Genomic DNA, 20,211 nt, shown 5'->3' on the forward strand with positions numbered 1-20,211 from the left:
AGGCGTTGTCGCTCGCGTGATTTCGGTAAAATGGTTGTTTTCATTTCATGGCTTTTTTGTTTTTTCTTCGTGCCGCAGTCGGCTCGGCGACGGTCCGGAGGCCGAGTCCGACGCCTGGAAGGTCGGCGGGCGATCGGAAGAGCCCCCGGCGACTCGGGCGTCCTCCGACTCGTCCTACGGGGAAGGTAGGACACGTACGCGCGTTTACGGGTCTTGTTTGTACTTTCAACGTTATTACTTTCCCAGCTGGTGAGCGTTGAAAAACACAGCGGCTGAATTCATTTGGATATTTAAAAAAAATATTCTATTTCACCCAGATTGTGTTGTTTTCCAATAGGATTGATCAAATGTAATCCAATAGTATTGGATTAGAATTGGCTTTGCTCTCATTATTTGTAAAATAGTTCTACATTTCCTCAATTTGGTTAGAACATTATAGCACAAAAAGATTTGCTTAAATTGTATTAAGTATATTGTTTTAATTCAATTTAAAATGATAACCCTGGTTGGTATTATTGCTATTGTTGGAAAAAAAAATAAACAACTGAAATATCTCACAAATGATGACACAACATTTCTTTGTTTATTCGTTGATCGTAAAACAACGGCTGTCCCCTATTGAGACGAATCACAGCAGCTCTAATGAGGGGAAACGTGACGTGACATTTGTGTGCCTCCGTCCCGCCGCAGACGCCGTCGACGCGTGCATCCACAGCGACATGTCGGCCGACGCCGCGGACTACGAGGCCGAGTCGTGGAGTCTCACCGTGGACAACAGGTTCTGCAGGAAACAGGACAAGCGAGCCGTGAAGAGGCAGGACGTGATCTACGGTGAGCGCGCGTTCCTCATTGTGCGGGTCATTTTTTTCCGGAGGGCGGGACGTGACGTTTGGCGCGTTGGACCTCAGAGCTGATGCAGACCGAGCTGCACCACCTGCAGACGCTCCACATCATGGCCGAGGTCTTCCGGCGGGGCATGAGGGAGGAGGTGCAGCTGGATCCGGAGGCGCTGGAGCGGGTCTTCCCCTGCCTGGACCAGCTGCTCCTCTCCCACCACGGCTTCTTCGCCGCCATGAAGGAGCGGCGGCACGGCTCGGCTCGGCCGCACGGACGCGGCAACTACCTCATCCGGCGGATAGGAGACGTCCTGCTCCAGCAGGTCAGCCGGTCACATGACCGCCCCCCCCCGCCTCCGTCTTAACGCGCGGCGGGCGGCGTGAGTCACTGGGTGTCTTTTCTCTTTTCTCCGGCAGTTTTCAGGTGAGAACAACGAGAAAATGAAGCAGTTGTACGGAGAATTCTGCAGTCGTCACAACGAGGCGGTGAACTTCTTCAAGGAGCTGCAGCAGCATAACAAGAGATTTCAGATCTTCATCAAGGTACCTTCCTCCCCCGCAGCATCCACGCGGGCCTCTTTAAACATTTCTAAAACTTCTGATTGGACTTTTTCAAGCAACAAGGTAATAACTCCTTGGTGAGACGGAGGGAGATCCCAGAGTGCATCTTGCTGGTGACCCAAAGGATCACAAAGTACCCAGTGCTGCTGGAGAGGATCTTACAGTACACTGAAGGTCAGTCACACGCCGCCCCCTGCTGGCCACATGTTCGTATGGGCAATGACGGCACTACAGACCGGTGGTTCTCAACTGGTCCGGCTCCGGGACCCGCCGTCACCCCTTAATGACAAGCCGCGACCCAAATCGAGGAAGATTCTCAACTTCTCAAATTTATTTAATAAAAATATGGTGCAGTTTGAAGCTGAGAGAGTGTGGAGACAGAATACGTACGCCGACACCAAAACAAGTTTAATGAGCTGGTAGCGATGCTAGAGAGGGAACTATTCCCTTTTACACTCAATTAGCTAAAACCCCCCAAAGTGCATCTTAAGGACACGAGGTATTACAATGTACATAACAATTATCTTCAGCCATTTCAAACTAACTCAACAGCTTTCATGCACACAAAAAAAGGCGAAAAAAGACACAAATGACCAAACTTTAACAGATGACAAACACTATGTACTGAGGAGCAAGCTTTTTCACAAATTCAAAATAAATCAAATAAACCTGGCACACGCTGCTGAAAACATGGACGGACGAGCCGGCAAAAAAAAACAAAAAACATTAAATGCTGCATTAAAAAAGTCCCTTCAAAATATAATCACAGGATGAATTTTTTTAGTTTTTCTTAATTTTACATTTTTATTTTCTCAGGCAAAAAACGGGCCCCACCAGTTGAGAATCACTGCGATAGACGATGTAGTTTAAAGATGTCATTGATTTATTCCCCCTGCGTGACCCCCCCCCCAGAGGACACGGTGGAGCACGCCGACCTCACCAAAGCGCTGGCTCAGATCCGGGGGGTGATAGCGGCCGTGGACCTGAGCGTCAGCGAGTACGAGCAGCACCAGAGGTTGCAGGACGTGTGCGGCCGCATGGAGAACCGCAGCGCGGCCAAGCTGAAGAACGGCCACGCCTTCCGCAAGCAGGACATGATGGTGCCGGGGCAGACGCTCAAACACCAGGGCCCCCTCCTGTGGAAGACCGCCACCGGCCGGCTCAAAGGTGAGGCCCGAAGGGGGGGGGGGGGTGGGGGGGGGGCATGCTTTTTATTTCGTTTTTTTTGAATGCGAACGATCATTTCGGTGTCTTCGTCTTCACTTCCGCAGACGTCCTGGCGCTCCTTCTCACCGACGCGCTCATCTTCCTGCAGGAAAAAGACCAGAAGTATTCGTTTGCCGCAGTGGTACGCACAGAAGTCACCCGTTCAGTTTGTTTGTTAACCCGTTGCCATTATCACACGGTGTAATTACCCCCACCCGGCCCTGCGCCTCAGGACCAGAAGCCTCCCGTCATCGCGCTGCAGAAGCTAATAGTGCGAGAAGTTGCGAACGAAGAGCGAGGGATGTTCCTGATCAGCGCGTCGGCCGCCGGGCCGGAAATGTACGAGGTCCACGCGTCCTCCAAAGAGGAGCGCAACACCTGGATGAGGATCATCAGAGAGGCTGTCGAGAGGTGAGCGTCCCTCCTGTGTGTTGAGGAGGATGCGGAGGATGAAGTTCTAAGCCGCTGGGGTTTGTTACTCCTCGTCTCAGCTGCCCGGAGGAAGAGGAAGAATCCACGAGTGAATCCGAAGAGGAGCGGCGAGCTGCCGAGGCTCGCGTTCAGAAGATCCACAAGCTACAAGGTACGGCGCCATCTCTCGTTTTTTCCCTCGAGGGCCTCTTTGCATCCTGCACCCCGCCCGAGTTAACGTCCCGCAATGCTCCACACTCTGTGAAACCCGATGAACTCGCCCCCGTCAGAGAGTCTGCTGAGCCAGGACCAGCGCATCTGCTCCAGCCTGGAGGAGAAGCTGCAGGTCTACGCGGCGCTCGGCGCTCTGAGTGGGAGGACGGACACGGCAGCGGCGCAGGTCGAACCGCGGCTGCTCGTCCAGCCGAACTCCGAGGAGCCGCCCCAGGGCGGCGTCCTGCTTTCTGCCGCTCTGCGAGAGGGTGAGTGGTGGTACGCGTACTTTCATGTAACATGCTTCAACCTGCAGGACCAGATTCACATGCAATTCATTTAATAAACATTTAAAGTGTTTATTAATATAAAATATTTGGGAACTTATGATAAATCGTCATTCATCATGCAGAATCCATGCATACATTAATAGATACCGAATCACATTATGTTTTAAACCAAGTGTATAAATATTTATGTACTTAGTGTTTTAATCAAGAAGTAGTACATATTGTATTAAGGTCAGGTTTATTTCATTGCAACCTTTAAATGCCATCTTTGATATTTCTCTCGTATAATGTAACAAATGAGTCACACCTTCTGTTCCAGGATCTTATTATAAGTTTTATAAGTTTATGTTTTTTTTTGTCTACATAAATAAATTCAGGGCCGTGACCGGAACATATGAAGAACAGAAGGACTTGTTTTGTCTCTGAGAACCAACGAAATCCTGCTTTTAGTTTTTCTCCCAGCCGGAGCTCTCGGGGTGTGAAGTCTCTGCGTTTCACACTCTGCCGTTTCCTTTCGTTCCCCAGCCGAGACCCTGAAGGCCGCGCTGTCGCCTGGGGCCCGCTCTCCATCGAGTCCCAGCCCGGACTCCGACGACGCCGACTCCGTGTTCCCCGTCAGCCCGGCGCCGCCCCCCTCGGACCGCGAGGGCTCGCCTGTAACCCCGGAGGCCGGGCAGGGGGGCTGGACTGAGGCCCTCGGGCTCCGCTCCCCTTCTCTCCTGCACCAAACCCACAGGAACGGCATCGACTCCGAGGTACAGCACACTTAAATATTGATGCAGGTGTGATGGGATGCCTGTAGTTGCCATGGGGGGGACGGCAGCGTTAAAGGTCATTATAGTCTGTTAGTTTCTTGCCGACGGTGGTTTCAATAATTCAATACAGTCTGTTACAATTACATTTCAGTCTCAATGTAATGAATCATTGATGAGCTCATAAAAGAGGAAGGAGTCCATCTTGTTTCCAAAGGAATTGCGCCATTAAAAATGGATACGGAGACTTATTCCAATTACCGCGCAGAGGTTTTGTGACCTACGAGGTGAATTTTATTTTCCACTCCGGTGGGCTATTTTGTCGCTAAAAAATAGCGGTAGAGCACAATGTGGCCTCAAGGAGGCGCAAATGTTCTGTATGTTTTTCCCCCCTAAACCTTTAGACTGTGAGTAGATTGTGAAGTGGACATTGTTAAGCAGAAAAATGTCATGCATCAAAATCCCAGCAGGCTCATTAATCCGCTCGCCGTGTTGTGGTTTTGTCTGTTAACAGGTTGCTCAAAGTGTCCAAAGCCTGACCCGGTTACTCTACAGTCTGCAGGTAAGTGCATTATTCAATACACGGCTCACCACCTGCTACTTCTCATCCCGCCCGCAGCCCTCACACGTATTAAACAAACGCACCTCTTGCATACTGGGCGCTTTGTTGTGGAGATAACGGCTTTAATGTGGCTCCGGCAAACGGGGAACCAGCGCTCTGCAGGGAGCGAGCTGCAGGAACCAGAATCCTGCTGATCTTTGTTCTGCTGGAAGATGTACACGAGTCCTTTGTTTCATCGCACAAACACACACACACACACTGCTGTTAAGTATAAAATGCAAAGTTGTGCATGCACGTCGTGTGTGTGTATTTGCATGAGGGGATGTGTGGGGGCTCTCTCGTCCGTCTATGTGCATTTGGTGAGGTTTTTATTTCAATGATATTTTCGTATTCAAAGTTCCGAATGCATTCTTGTGTTATGAGCCTGGAAACCGCGGTTTTACCCGCGGAGGGGGGGGGGGGGGTCATTTGACCGTGTGTAGGCCTGGCGAGGGTCTGATCCAATTCAAATCGCCTTCTCGTATTCCCTGTTGTGGTGGTGTTTTTTTTTGCATTTTCATCAAGCATTCACATCGGGGTTTTTTTCCGGGTTGCAGGCCACCGTCGCCATCCAGGACAGCTGCTGCGAGGTCCAGAGGCTCCTCCTCCGAGAGAGCGGCCGCCCATCCCCCCGCGCCCACCGGCCGCACCTCCCCAGCATGCGGGGCAACACCCTGCAGGAGCAGGAGAAGCAGCGCAACCTGGAGAAGCGCAAGGAGGAGGTGGCGGCGGCGCAGCGGCTCAAGGGCCGACTCCGCCAGGAGAAGGAGCGCTGGGAGCGCGAGTGCCAGGCCCGGGAGAGCCAGCAGGGGGAGCAGGAGAGCAGGCTGGAGGAGCGGGAGCGGCAGTGCCACCTGGAGACGGAGAGGCTGAGGCGAGAGCGCCAGGAGCTGGACGAGCAGCTGGAGGAGTACCAGCAGAGCCTGGAGCGGCTCCGGGAGGGCCAGAGGAACGTGGAGAGGGAGCGCGAGCGCCTGGAGAACCAGCGGGAGCTGCTCCAGGCGTGGCGGCGCTGCCGGCAGAGGAGTCTGCCCAACGTGATTCCTCACATGGTCATCCCTCTAGATGGGCGTCAGGTATGCGCGCTGTATTTCTGGGCCGGAGGTCAGTAATGAGAAGCTTCTTCTCAGGCGGTTCACTCGCTGGCACGCGGCGAACCCAACCCGCTGTTGATGGACGACCTGCGATAACGAGCGCAATCGCAGGCGTCGTTTGTCTCGGTGCTCCAGCAGCGCCGCTCGCCGATAAACATCCTAATGATTGATGATAATTAAACCATTGCAAATAAAAAGCCTCCGACAAAATAATTAAAACCAGAGGCACGCGGCTCAAGAAAGCAATCCGTTGCGTTGGGAGGGACTTCAATTATCGACACTCTGTTGGAAAAGCACTCGGGTGAAGTGTGTGTCCCCCCCCCCCCCCGGAGCCGCGAGGAGGATAAAGGGAGCACTGTTCTCTCTGCCCTTTAAGTCTCACCGCACCTCACAAGGACGAGCAGCAGCGGCGGCGGCGGCGGGGGAACTAATATAGCTCATACATCCAATTGGAGCCCCCGCCGGGCTGCTTTGTGCTGCCGGGTTCAGCAGGTGTGACCGTTGAAAAGACACACACACACACACACACACACACACACACACACACAGAGCCTTGAATGGGCCGACAAGTGAGCAGCAATGTTAACAGCAAGACTGGCTGCAATGTTCCTTCTCTCCCTCATTAGTTCACACACCACCGGGGGCTCATCCCCCCCCCCTGCTGCATTAACGGCAGCGGGCTGGCGAAGGCGTGCGGGAGCCCTAATGCCCCCCCCCCCACCTCACTAATGTTTTAGCCAGAGGCGGCGGTTCACCGGGTCAGAGACGGATCGGATGACGCACTCACACCCTCACACCCGCTCTCGGGTCGTTTCTAATTAGGCCGGGTTGATGTGAAGATGGGACGGGGGGGACGGGGGGAGGGGCTACTAGGGGAGGAGAGGATGAGGGAGCAGTGACGCCTTTCACAGTACTTCAATGGGTCAGTGCTTAATACCTACTTCTCCGAGTACTACTACCTGACTGTAATACAAACTAAAACAAAGTAATTAGTAGATTGTCAGTGAGCTGCCCTGATTCCCAATGATCTGAAGGTCTATTAGCAGAAACGTTCATTACGTTCTAATGTCCTGATGCATCGACCCCTTTTAGAGCGGCATTTTTGAACGGTTTGAAAGCCGCGTCCATTAATCACGCGCTAACATGAGCCTCTGTTGATTCTCAGCCTCCTGAGCGTCGCCGTGACGATGTGCTCTCTCTCTCTCTCTCTCTCTCTCTCCCCTCCAGGACCCGGCGGCGAGTCGGCCCCGAGGCCTCGCCGGCAACGGCTCCGCGTTTGTGAACGAGGCGGCGTTCGCCGACGCCAGCGTCAACAACCGCCACGGCAAGAACGACCCCGACGCGCACAACTGCCTCAACGCCCTGCTGGCGAGACCCGGCAGCAGACGCAGCGCCGCGGCGAAGACCCCCCGCGGCACGCACGGCGACCCCCGGGGCTGGGTGGTGGGGACGGGGTACCTCTGCGGCGCCGCGCGGCGGCTGGAGCTGCAGGACGCGCCCGCCGGTAAGACGCTCAAGAGCGGAGCGGGGGGGCGCCGCGCGCCCGAGGGGCCCGTTAGGGGGTCACGTCTCCGCCGTATACTTTTAATAATATACAGAAACGACTGTAAAACACTAAAAACTTTCAGAAAATTACATTTTCAGTAGGCTACAGGTGAACATGGTGACATATATGAACAAGTAGAACCAGTTGATAACATACACTAAAATAATTTAGCTATCTATGAGCGAATGCTAACCGTTATTTAGAAATATACAAATAAGCAGTTAGATCAACTCTGCACTACTTTCTGTTACTCAGTACAGACACATAAACAATGGAGCAATAAACGGTGGAAAGCTGCAGAGAAAAAGATCTGCCTGCGGGACGTTTCCCCTCTCCGGTGGTCTCTCGTACGGGACGGCCGTCATCGCGTCTCCGCCGCTCTGCATAAACGAGACATCTGCTCCCGGTGGGAATGTCAACAAACGCCTGGTCCTGCAGCGGTTTTCCCGTGAGAGCCTCGCTGTCCTTCCCCTCACCTAATCAGTGTCTCCTCCCCACCACCTCCGCCTACCTGCGGCCCGCCAAAAAGGGGGGGGAGGAAATCAATGGTTCCTCCATCTTATCGACTGGCAGGGCAGACAACGGCGTGTGAATCGCAGTTCACAGGCGACGGCGGCCTGATTGGCACATCGATCTAAAACAAAAAACCAGAAAAATCTTTACTAAACTCATTACAGCATGACTTGTCATCCCATCAATGGGGGGGGGGCGCGTGTTATGTTACTCCTCTCACGTTCGCTCTTGGATCTCATTGGGATATCTGCGAGGGGGGGGGGGGGTGAACAGTGAGGTCAGTGTGTCGGGTGCAGCTGATGTTTCTGGTGTTGTTTACCAGCAGCACAACCTCGTCCTCATCGATCGGCTTCTGAACCTTCAGCCAGAGTCGCGCGTTAACAGTACGCAGCTCCCATTTACCCACAATGCACTCCCCCGCGCGTCCCACCAGGGCCCCGCTGCGGCGCACTCTGAAAGACGCCGAGTGCGTCTTTGCAACGATTCCTCGGTCGACTTGTACCTGCAGAAGGACCCCGTTCAGAGGCTGATATGCAGACGCAGATCAGCTGCTGCAGGAAGCGAGCGTCTCTCTCCATCGTGGGAAAAGAACAGGAATGTCTTTCAGATGCAAATCCAACACGTGATCTCACCGCTCGCTCTCACCTGAGCATGTGAAGATTTCCTCTCGCACACACACACACACGCCTTTTTCATTCAGCGTGAGATTTTCATAATTTGTTTCCGCACAATGTAATCTCGGTGAACCAGTTGGATGGACTTTCTCAAAGCGGCGACTCATCTGATTAGTCGTGTCGGGTTTTTGTTGCTCGCCTTTTTCGCACAAAAGGATGAGAGCGGAGGGCCGAAGGGAGATGAAACCGGCGCTCTTAACGGCATGCAGATCAATTCACACCTCACACAATGCGCTGCATGATGCACAAACCTGATCTGTGGCCGTGTAACGAAGCGCCGTGCTGCACAGCCGGGGGGTCAAAGGATCATTGAGATCCCAACTAGAACGTATCAGCAAGCTGTGGAATCATAAACACACCAAAAGCAGTAATCGGCTTGTTTTATTGATTGTTTATGGCTTTGACTGGTATTCAGATGGAGGCGTAAGACAAAGCAAATATCCAGATTGTTGAAACAACTTGAGCCACCTCTTACGCAATTAATCACACAGAGACGCTCTCCTGCGGGGACGCAATAAGGCAATTTATAGTTCACGCCATCTGTTACCATGACAGCACGTCTGCCGTAACGCTGGACGGCACGCGCCGCGCGCACAAACTGGCCGCCGCCCGTAAAACACACAGTCGCCCTCAGATCGCTCTTTAATTAAATAATAATGCTCTTCATCCTGGAACGGAACGGAGGGGGGGGAGAGAGGGGAGGTGGGGGGGGGTGTAAAGCCTGAGGGTGTCATATTCCGCGCGCCGGCCAACTCGAGGGTTACGAGTCCTTGTCGTCGCCTCAGCGCTTAAGACGTCTGCTCCACCCTCCTCGGCCCCCTCGTTTCCCCGCCGCCTGCTGTTAACCCCTCGCCGGTGGATCACGTGGACCAAGATGATAATATAAAAGTGACACCTCTAAGTGGAAGAGAGGGGGGAGGAGGAGGAGGAGGAGGGGGAGGAGGGGGAGGAGGAGGAGGAGGAGGAGGAGGAGGAGGAGGAGGAGGAGGAGGAGGAGGAGGAGGAGGGGTATTTTTTTTTGTCTGGTGAGGCCGAGCTGCAGCAGCTGTGGTTGATCTGCACGCAGTCGGCGATTTAGACAAGAGGACCAAACAATTAGCCGGGGCTCATTAAACAAGCGCTCCACGCCCCGGCCTGGTGATTACACGCCGGCGCGCCTTTCTTTCCACAAACGTGTTGATGTTTGTTTGTTTTTTGTTTGTTTTTTTCTGTGCGCTCTCACAGATCTTAACCGTGCCGCCGCCTACATCGCGGGGAGCTGCGCCGACTCGCCTCCCGCGCTGCCCGGTGCCCGTGACCCCCGGCTGGACCTCAGCGCGCTGGTTTCCTTGGAGACGGACGGCGGCGGCGGCGGGGAGGAGGCCGGCGAGGAGACCATTGTGTACCTCTGAGACTCTTTAAGTAGCCAACCCTGCACTCGGAAACAAGACCAAGACATTCGTCAAGCGCCAGGATCGGATGGAGAGTTTTCTCCTTTTAAAATGATTATTTTTTTATATTTAAGCGGTGGCTTTGTGGTGTTTTTGTAAGCGTAAAGTGCCTGGAAAGAGAGAAAATGACGTCGTTTCACGTGTCCTGCACCTTAGCTCCAGGCACCGCCGCGCGTTTTTATTTCTCTGTGTCCTCGGCTTGGTCCCTCCCAGCTGTTCTGTCCCTCCCGTCACAGGCCCCACGTGTCCTGCCCTCCTATTTATTAAATTGACCATAATGGAGGACAAAGCGCCTTCGCCCCCACAGGAGCAGACGGTGTCTCTCCAGCGGCTTCCTTCGTCCGTCAGACTGTCTCTGTTTATGCACAAGACGCCCGGGTTGAATGATGCGGCGCGTTGCCGTCGTTTATTTCTCTTTATCCTGTTGTGAGTAATAAGCGCGGATGCAGTTCAAATGTTTCAGCTGTGCCAACTGCGGGAAAAGCGCGTTTTGATGCCCAAATGTCCCTGTGAGGGCAAAAAATAGTTGCGGTGAAAAAGATACTCTTGTAAAACAATTCTCCTCACAATGTTTTCTTTCTGAAAACATTTTCATTTATTTAATTTTAGCCCCATTCGCGGCGTTTCTATTGGCTGGACTGTCATGATCCTTATTCCTGTCCCCTGACAATCAATCATAATTTCCTAGGTGAAACTTTTGGGAATTCAGCGATAGAACTGTGTATGCAATATACAAGCTGTAAAGGGTTCTCTCCATGAGCTTACAATGCTAAACTATTACACTTGAATATTTACCTTTCTCTTGTGGGCATTTCGTATGTAAAGAGATCCCTGTGCCAACGCTTCAGCATATAAAATATGTCTAATTTCTGTCAGTGGCTTTGTTTTGATGCAATTTTAGTACCACGTTTGTATGTTTGTGCTACTATTTATTTATTACAGTACTAAAGAGATTTACAGTGCTTTGTGAAGGGTTGCATTGCACCCGGTAGTTTACCTGTGTGAGCAGAGGAACAGGTGTGTTTCTGTTTGTTCGTGTTGTGTGCTCAGCTGTGGCCTGATTAAAAAAAAAATACTTTTATTGATCTTCAAATTAGTACTTTCTTTGGGCTAATAAATGGGACCCGGGGAACCTTTTTAAATAAACCAAAAAACAAATAATCAAGCTGATTAAAGCTCAAAAACGACATACAAAGTATCCCTCGAGTTTTTGTGAATGTGAAGCGTCTCCGGCGCCGTCAGCGCGTTGCCATCAGTGGCAGGTGGTGCACCAGGTGCATGAATGACGTCGGTTTCCTGACCGACTGCGCCTCTGAATTGCAATCGGAAAAAACTCCACATCACTATTGAATGAATGCATTTGTTGCGTGGAAACAAACAACCTTGTCGCCAACGTTTTGGAAGTTGCTGAATTCTTTTAAAACACTGTGACTTTTACGAGGTGCAAAGATTCGAGGCTGACTATAAAAACTCAATTTGGAGCTTCCCCCGACGGCAGTAACGTGTTTTATATGCTCCACCTCTGTCTCTGTTGCTCTCTCCTTTTGAGGCAGAAGAGCAGATGAACAGGTCTCCTGCGATGTGCAGCTTATTCTTCATCCAAGGCTCTGCACACAAACTGCGTCCCATATCAGCTGAACTCTCCAAGGAGAGTTTTAGATGATTCGATCTTGCCTTATCTAATGTCCTTTGCAGAGACGTAAAGTCTAATTAATGCTTTAATAACCACATATTGATTTTAATAATTTAACTCTGACTTGATTACCTTGTTCTTATTGAAGCTGCTCCTCTAATCAAGTAGTAAGAGTGTGGAGCTCCTCAGGGGTCAGATTCTGGGCCTCTTCTGTTCATTCTCTCTTAACTCAAGTCGTGCCACTTAGTTATTTCAATGTATTTTTATTTCGTACCGTCTCATGTCGTTGTCCTACGTTTTAATGCATTTTATTCCTTATATAGGAGCTTTTCTCTTTGTGGTCTTTCATACTGAAGAGCGATGTGGCGAAGTCGTCAGACCTCAACGCGATCCTCTTTGTGCTGCCTGCGGCCTCTTATAGATCCATTATGCTCATTCTTTTTGCCACAATGAAAGTGTCTTTTTAAGCCTTAATCACCTTTGACTCACCGTGTGCACGTCAGTGAGCAGCGGCTTTGAATTCACGGACCATATATTATAGTACAACCAAAATGTGCTTACGCGTCTTTTATTTAATTCTTTTTCTTTTTCTTTTTACTCATAGAAACCTGTCGAACGCGGCTTTTTGAAGTGGAAAATGCTTTTGTGTGACAAAGTCAGACAGGAACGGCCCGTTCTACTACAAGACGAGCATTTTGTTCACCTGTCATGTGAGCGCGCATGTGTTGCACAAACACTATCGTGAAATACCAATCAGCCATCTGCGTATTTCCAGTTAATTCCCTGATAACATCACAATGGCTTCTCATTTCACAAAACTTAACAAAGCCTCTGATTAAGATCTCTGTAGCGTAGAATTTTTCTTCAGTAAACCATACAATTGAAATGGCGATAAATACTCAACAGCTGATTAGTGTTTCTCAGCCTGTGTGTCGCCACGGTAATCAGAAGTAGTTCCTTCCTGATTATACTTAAAGAAAGCTGCTGCTGCACGTGGCCTCTTTCTGCCTCCCCTGGTTGTTTTTTAATGACCCCTGTGGAAGGTAACCAACACCGCCGAAGGAAAGGAAGCGATAAAGGGGCGAGCGTATTATCGCTGAGTCATCTGCCAGGGTGAAACATGCGTAGCTAAAGCCTCTCCCGGAGGGGGGGGGGAGTGTAATGATTTCTGTAGGCACACTGAATAAACCTGCCCGGGCCAAAATATAAATAACAGCCATTAAAGCTTATCCTAGTGAGAACTGCTTTTATGAGAAAACCGGAACAATATACAGCCACATATATATATATATATATATATATATATATATATATATATATATATATATATATATATACAGGTTATTAGATTTCTCTGGGGGTGAAATGTAGTGACATGCTGGACTCAATAAATACAGACTTCAGCTAGAGGAGAAAATCTACTACAACTGTAACAACTTACTGTAAATTGATCTGACTTTTAATGCGTTTTTTCTCTGATGTGTCAGTGCGACTTTAACAATCCTTCTAACGTGTCCTTGCAGCCTTTGCAAAGAGGTGCTTTCGAAGTGGCATTTTAAGCGACACGCCCTCTGATCTTAACCTTTGACCTCGGACTTAATTGCTTTCAACTCATCGCGTCCCCGTTTAATGTCACCGCCGTCTCCTGCAGCTGCGTCAAAGCCAAGTGCAATGCCGTTCACCCCAAAAGAAATGCTAATTATAGCACCCGGACGTCAGTGTCACGGACGTCAGTGTCACGGCCGCAGAGCAGCGGCGTGCGCGTGAGATGTGCACTGGAGGCAAAGAGGACCAGAAACAGAACCGAAACGTTTTCCAGAAATGAGCTATTTAAATTGATCTAGAAATGGTTCTTTTGGCCCGACACAAGCAATACACGTTTGTTTCCTACACAAAATTTCCAATATACTGGAACCCAAGTTGTGTATGTCACAACCTTTTGGAAAAACACATCAGCTGGTCAGGGTTTACGACTTGGATGTTTGTTTTATAAGCTGGAAAATGGCAAATTTTATCCCTCCGCGTGACGTCAATGTAGCATTAATAAGCTCGCCGACACTGTTATGGGGTCTTTGCCTTTTGAAGTAAACAGCGTCGCACTTATACCCTAAATGTATCTCCCGATGTCGATGGTAATGATTGTCTAAGATATACAGAAATACTGATGATGCACTAATCTCACATTGCTTCTTCTTCCTCATTCTGGACCTGACTAACAAGGAGGCCGCTCCTGGAGGAGAAGAAACAGTTCACATTGATGTTGCAAGTATGTCAAAAAGGGTTGAAATGGAGAGTTCACATTTTCACACATCGTGTCTCACATTTATGACAATCATACAAACGGTAAACTTAAAAAAATGTTTCTGATTGTATTTTTTGACAATCAGAAAGAAGGTGGAAGATGCTGCATACACATCTTTCAGGTATCTCTCGTTTTTCTTGAAGTGTTTTCACCGCCCGTTCTTACTGTCGTCGGTTGTTCCTGTGATGCTGTTGAAACAACAACAGCATGTGTGTGTGTGTGTGTGTGTGTGTGTGTGTGTGTGTGTGTGTGTGTGTGTGTGTGTGTGTGTGTGTTAGCCCGTTGAGCAAAAATGTGTTTGATCATGTGTGTGTGTGGTTTGTTCATGAAAGCATGGCAGCACGGCATCATCTGCTTTCAAAAAGAAAAATTACAAAGGAAGAGAAGCTCTTTTTTTTTTTTTTTTCTAATTGTGTCCAGACGGAGTGCGGCCATTTTTTTGAATGCCTCCTTTAATTGCAGCCTTGGTGTTTTTGCGCTCCGAGGAGGGGAGCCGACACGCCGAGGGGCCCCCGAACCTGTCAGCACTCGGGGGGCGTGTGACGAGCAGCGGATGGCCTTCGTGAGAGCGCGCGGACGAGCAGTTCGCTGTGATCTCGCCGAGCGTGACGGCTTTGTTATCCTCCACAATGGCCTCGCTCATTAGTTCAACCCTCCCACCCGCCTCTCCACGGGACACTCATCTTCCTCCTTTGTCCTTGTGAGTCACAGATGACCGTCAGGTGTCAGCGTGCGGTGTGCGTGTGCGTGTGCAGCGGGAGACGGTGTAAACACGGGCTGATGGGTAATGGATAATTGAGGTGTCGTGAGGCTCTTAAGAACACGGGATTAGTTGTGATTTAGCCTTTTCTCACTGGATAGAATGGCAACGCAGTAACGCTTGTCAGGCGGGTTTTTTGTGTTGGAGTTATTCATCAAAAGGTTAAGTGATGAAGACAGGTGTGATTCTGAGCTGTAGGTTTCGGTCTATTCTGGATTTTGACAACGTTTACAGAAGGATGTCAAAGGCAACGGTCTTGAAAATAACCTCTAATTGTCGTTCGGTTACCCTCCTTTCTCAAATGTCCTTGTTTAAGCAATGTCTTTGTTAGCAAAGCTCGGCAATACATTTATACAGGTGCCAGGTTATTTTGACTAAAACAGATTGCGGTTAGAATAATTACAACACTAACCCTAACCCTAACCCCTAACCCTAACTCTAACGCTTCTTACCTAACCCTAACGCTTCTTACATAACCCCTAACCCTAACGCTTCTTACATAACCACTAACCCTAACGCTTCTTACATAACCCCTAACCCTAACCCCTAACGCTTCTTACATAGCCCCCGACCCTAACGCTTCCTACATAACCCCTAACCCTAACCCCTAACGCTTCTTACATAACCCTAACCCTAACCCTAACCCCTAACCCAAACCCTAACCCTAACCCTAACCCTAACCCTAACCCCCTAACCCTAACCCTAACCCCTAACCCTAACCCCTAACCCTAACGCTTCTTACTTAACCCTAACCCCATAACGCTTCTTACCTTAACCTAACCCCTAACCCTAACGCTTCTTACCAACCCTAACCCCTAACCCTAACGCTTCTTACTTAACCCTAACCCCTAACGCTTCTTACCTTACCCTAACCCCTAACCCTAACGCTTCTTACTTAACCCTAACCCCTAACGCTTCTTACCTAACCCTAACCCCTACCCCTAACGCTTCTTACCTAATCCTAACCCTGCCCCATTCAGCGAATGTCCTTCCTGACATCAGAGGAAGCAGCAAACACACAGCCGGCCCTCCTGGATGAACGCCTGGTCATTAAAAACAGGTGAAAACAAGGTCAGTCCTCACCTCCATCCGCCCGCGCACAAAGACCAAAACTGGCATTCTGCAGCTTTCAGTCACGCGGCGCGTCCGCCCTCGACCTCCGTCTTGTATCCAGCCGAGAGGAGCTGGAGTGAGAGATGCTCTCTGTGCACCGGAGATATTTAGGCCAAAGGCAGATTTGAAAGGCGCGCATTTCCCCTTGACCGGAAGAAGACACTCAAGCCCTAAAAACTTATATGGAGGTAATTTATTTTATAGCGTGTAGTTGTTGCCTCAGGTTTGTTGTTCTGCCTGATGAGCAAAACACGGTACTTTTACACGGTAAAAGCAAGCAAGCAAGAATCACTGTCTCTTCATTTGTTTCCAGCAGCAGGATACTTCCTGCTGCGGAACCATGTGACGCTGCGTGGACTGCGGGCCGGCGCCGGTGTGACTTTTAAAGCCCAGCGGATTGATTATGATCGGCTTCCCCCGGCACGATGGAGGCTTCACGCGTTAAGGTTAACGGATGCCTTTTGGGATCATTTTGGACATCCCCTCTCACGATAAATTGTTTTAGCTCTACGGGACTCGTACCTTTGATGGGAAATTAAATAGCCTGTTATTAATGAAGATTCCCATCCTGGAAACCTGGGATATAAAATGTGAATTTAAAACTCGTTTAAATTAGAGTGGGCGTTGGAGTTTTTGAGCCATTGCTTGGAGCAGTAAAAGTAAAAAGTCTGTCAGGTGCAATATATCAGACACAAAGATTTCTTAATTTACAGTTCAATTGCAGTTCAGCTTTAATGGAATCTGAGGACGTGAGCGTGTGGTTGGTTCTTGTGAGGTGATCCTCACTCGGCCTGATGTCGACTCTGCATGTTTTTTGATGTCTTTGATGTGATTCGTCCTCCTGAGGAAACTGCTGCTCTTCCTGTTGTACTGCTGTGAGCCCCCTACACACACACACACACACACACACACACACACACACACACACACACGATTGTATTCATAACACTGGCAGTTAGGCTATGAGTTAAAAGGATTTGGTCTCATTAAAAGATTTTTTTTGGGGGGGGATCAGACTTTATTTGATATGTGGGTTGTTTCTTACCCATTGACAGGAAGTTGGGATGTTGATACCAAACCAAATGCTTTTGAAAGTAACTCAATTGGAAATGCTCAAACAGTTTTATTCACTTATAAAAGTGAACTAATACTAATACAGGCTGCAAAAATATTGGCTTAGCAATATTAAAGGGATTTAAAGTATTGTATTGAAAAGGTCAAAGGGAAGTGTAGTGCGGTGAGTCGTACCTCTCAGTGGAGGTTTCAGGTCAGCGGATTCATGATCTTGGCTTAGTACCTTTTTTTAAAAAAGCAACAACCACACAATGTTCCATGAGTGAAGCCAATTCGGTTTCGTGCCCGAAGTAATTAGATGGAAACATGGAGGCACAAATGTTGCAATGGAGGCGTGTGAATCACGCGCCGTGAAAGAAAGAAAAGGAAAAACAAGTGACAGAGGAAGGAAACGTTAACAATGCGCTGCTTTATTTGCCAACAAGTGAAGAGGCCAAAATCCAGAGGCAACGCCGGCGCTCGGCTAAAATCGTGTGAGCAGAAGTGTTGGAATGCGGCTCCGGCTGCCCGTGTGCACACACAGTGGGCGGTGGCGTTATCGGAGAGAGAGAGAGACAGCAGAATATGTCTGTCATCGATAATTAGCGCCGCGTTGATGCATCTCATTCGCCATTAACCAGTCAAAAGGTTCGCTTTGGCACACGAGCGAGCAGATCCGCCTTGAGTGAAACAAAAGCGCCGTCGCCGAACGGCAGCGATGAAAATTTGACACGCGACTTAGATGTGAAAAGGAAATGGCGCCGCTTCAAAGCGGCAAGACTCCACCGACGGGCTAATTTTACCTCGCTAATTACTCAGGAACAAACTTTGCTTGTCTTTGTTGTCTTTCCACTGTTTTCTTGCAGTTTGACAGTTAGAGACTGAAGAAGTACCCGGCTCACTTATGGTAATATCACTTCACCCTTTTCTTATTTCACGACGCTGCTCGCGCTCTCCCTAAACTCCCCATCAATTATTGGTGAGAGGGAAAAGACGGAGACAGGAAGCAAACTAAAAGCTATTTGCATCAAAACCACAGTCCCCTCACGCGGAGATGGAGCGGGACGCTGCGGACCCCCCCCCCGAGCCCCCCGTATGAATTCCAATCGCGGGGGGGTGAAGCAGTGAAGTGCAAATTCAGACACAACGCCACAATTACCGAGCCGGCGGCAGTTTCAGGGGCCCAATTAGCGGCGGAGAGGGCGGCGGCGGCGGGGGGGGGGCGGGGGAAGTCTCCCGTTAGGCCTTATTTTTGCTAACAAGAGACGCGTGACGAAGGTCAGAGGGCTCGTTGTAGACGGCGGTCGGATAATTAATGACTGTTTAAAACGTGTGATACTGTGAAATGTTTTTCCCCCCCGACTGGTGTCTGTTGCTCGTCGAGTGAATTTTAATGGCAGTGAGGTAAATGCACGAGAAGGACTGGAACACTTCGGCTGAAAACCCTCGCAGCACGACTCATGGATGCGCTTAAGTTTGTGACACTTAATGAGGGGAAAGCGTTTAACGCTCACTGGATCCACTTAAAATTCCACATAGGCCGCTTTGATGTGCAAAGTTGTGGGCTGTTAAAAGTTCTCTTGCATAAGGATTCTCATTCGCCAACAAATGGACGGCCGTTTAGTCACAGGTGACTCGCGTCCGGCTGGGTTACTTTCAGGAGACCACTTAACCAAAACTGCTGATTTCCTTTTTTTTTTGCTGGGAAGAAGTGTCCATTTAAATTGAAGATGCACTGCGGACGTGTCTCTCCTCTGGTTAAAGGAAGAAGTCCAGTGTGGAAAATGGCCCAGTTTCAGGTCTTGCTCCATGTAGCAGGATGCTCATTGAGAAAATGATGCTCCCATTTACAGCGAAATGGACCAAAAAGTAGAAAATGCGTCAGGTCGAAGCCACCTTCTGATTGACAGGTTGCCACAACAGCATTGTCCGTTCTGCTTGTCGCCCCCGTCTTTGACCCTTTTTTTTTTTGTTTCATGAAAGCGAACCGTAACATTTCGGTCGCCTATAAAATTCGATATCCAGCTGTCGTTTCGACGTATTCCACATAAACCAATCCGCCAGCTGACGCGCGGTCCAGGGACACGCTTGTCCTGCGAGGACGCAGAGACGAGAGCGTCTGCAATTCATTACGCAGAGAGCAGGCCTGGAAATAGCAGCTCTGCCTCTCCGGGTGTTTGCGTGTCTGCAGACACACCTGGCGCACATGACGTACTCCTGCACTTGCATTTCCTCTGTGAGAGCCTCGCTTTCCCGCGGCCCCATTAATGTCTGCTTCTCTTCTTCTTCTTGTACCCAGAGCTCGCTGTGCAGCACAGCGGTGCAATGAAAACCAAATTTATTCATGGGGAACATATTAGTCTTTCCCCCCCCCCCCCGGGGCGACGGGGCCTCCGCGGCTCGCAGGTCGCGACGCGGTTGCATCCGCTCACTCTGCGTTTAATTTGCACGCCGGTCTGTCTCCCCGCCGCCCCGCGACCGCCGTGATGCGGCCGCAGGCGGTGGCGACGGACGAGAGCGGAGAAGTGTTTAATTGAGATTCACCCGGTGGTCACTTGTCAGCCGAGGGGGGAGGCGGGGGGGAGGGGGCGGCGCCCGGGTGCTGATGGATGGCGGGTAATGAGAGTGCGAAGAGTTCACGTGTCATACAAGTCATCGGTCCCGTCCGCACCTCCCCGGAGTTGCTAAATGACCTCCTCTTGTGTCGAGGGAGAAGGGAGAGCGGTGGGGGGGAGAAATGTCCTCCCGCTTTAACACTGGCGTGAGTCTCTGCGGCAGGCTGAACGTCTTCCGTCGTGACCTTTCACCCTTTAGCAATCGCCCCCCCGAACATTTGGATTTGCCTCAGATAGTGACGTGAATTCCCCGCACTTGATTGTGACCATTCGCACACACACACACACACACACACACACACACACACACAAAAGGTGTTGCTGTGGAGGTGTGAGCTGGAGTATAAATGATGAATCATGTGAGGAGCACGCGAGGATGAGAGTGCGCTGCCGCCGATCGATCACCTCTGCCGTCTCGTAGCGGCACATTTAATGAGGAAATGTGTGCAGACGCGGAGCCGGGACGGCGGTCTGTCGCCGTGGGCGGCGCTCAATCTGTTTTCCCGAATCGAGCCTTTTAGCAAACGCTCCCTTTCGGGGCAATTTAGAGTGACGCAAAAAAAAAAAAAAAAAAAGAAGGTTTGAATCGCTCCGGCTGAACGCATTCG

The 20,211-nt window shown here is 50.1% G+C and overlaps 1 protein-coding gene across 11 annotated transcripts in view; it reads left to right on the forward strand.

The window, feature by feature from the left end:
• Positions 1-11,208, forward strand: part of arhgef28a (Rho guanine nucleotide exchange factor (GEF) 28a) — a 28,041-nt gene extending 16,833 nt beyond the window's left edge. For 10 of the 11 annotated variants that reach the window (XM_078088909.1, XM_078088912.1, XM_078088908.1 and 7 more), the window contains 15 exons: positions 79-185; positions 691-831; positions 909-1,159; positions 1,254-1,379; positions 1,454-1,571; positions 2,310-2,564; positions 2,669-2,745; positions 2,836-3,014; positions 3,095-3,186; positions 3,305-3,496; positions 4,043-4,272; positions 4,784-4,831; positions 5,428-5,946; positions 7,192-7,468; positions 9,922-11,208. In XM_078088909.1, coding sequence (XP_077945035.1) covers positions 79-185; positions 691-831; positions 909-1,159; positions 1,254-1,379; positions 1,454-1,571; positions 2,310-2,564; positions 2,669-2,745; positions 2,836-3,014; positions 3,095-3,186; positions 3,305-3,496; positions 4,043-4,272; positions 4,784-4,831; positions 5,428-5,946; positions 7,192-7,468; positions 9,922-10,088 — 2,779 coding nt within the window. In that variant the 3' untranslated portion in view covers positions 10,089-11,208. Of the gene's footprint in view, positions 1-78; positions 186-690; positions 832-908; positions 1,160-1,253; positions 1,380-1,453; positions 1,572-2,309; positions 2,565-2,668; positions 2,746-2,835; positions 3,015-3,094; positions 3,187-3,304; positions 3,507-4,042; positions 4,273-4,783; positions 4,832-5,427; positions 5,947-7,191; positions 7,469-9,921 lie in introns of all 11 variants that reach the window. The other variant, XR_013452637.1, reaches the window with a different exon arrangement.
• The last annotated feature ends 9,003 nt before the right edge of the window (positions 11,209-20,211 follow it).

This window comes from Gasterosteus aculeatus, chromosome 14, assembly GCF_964276395.1.
Source record: "Gasterosteus aculeatus chromosome 14, fGasAcu3.hap1.1, whole genome shotgun sequence".
Lineage (NCBI taxonomy): Eukaryota > Metazoa > Chordata > Actinopteri > Perciformes > Gasterosteidae > Gasterosteus > Gasterosteus aculeatus.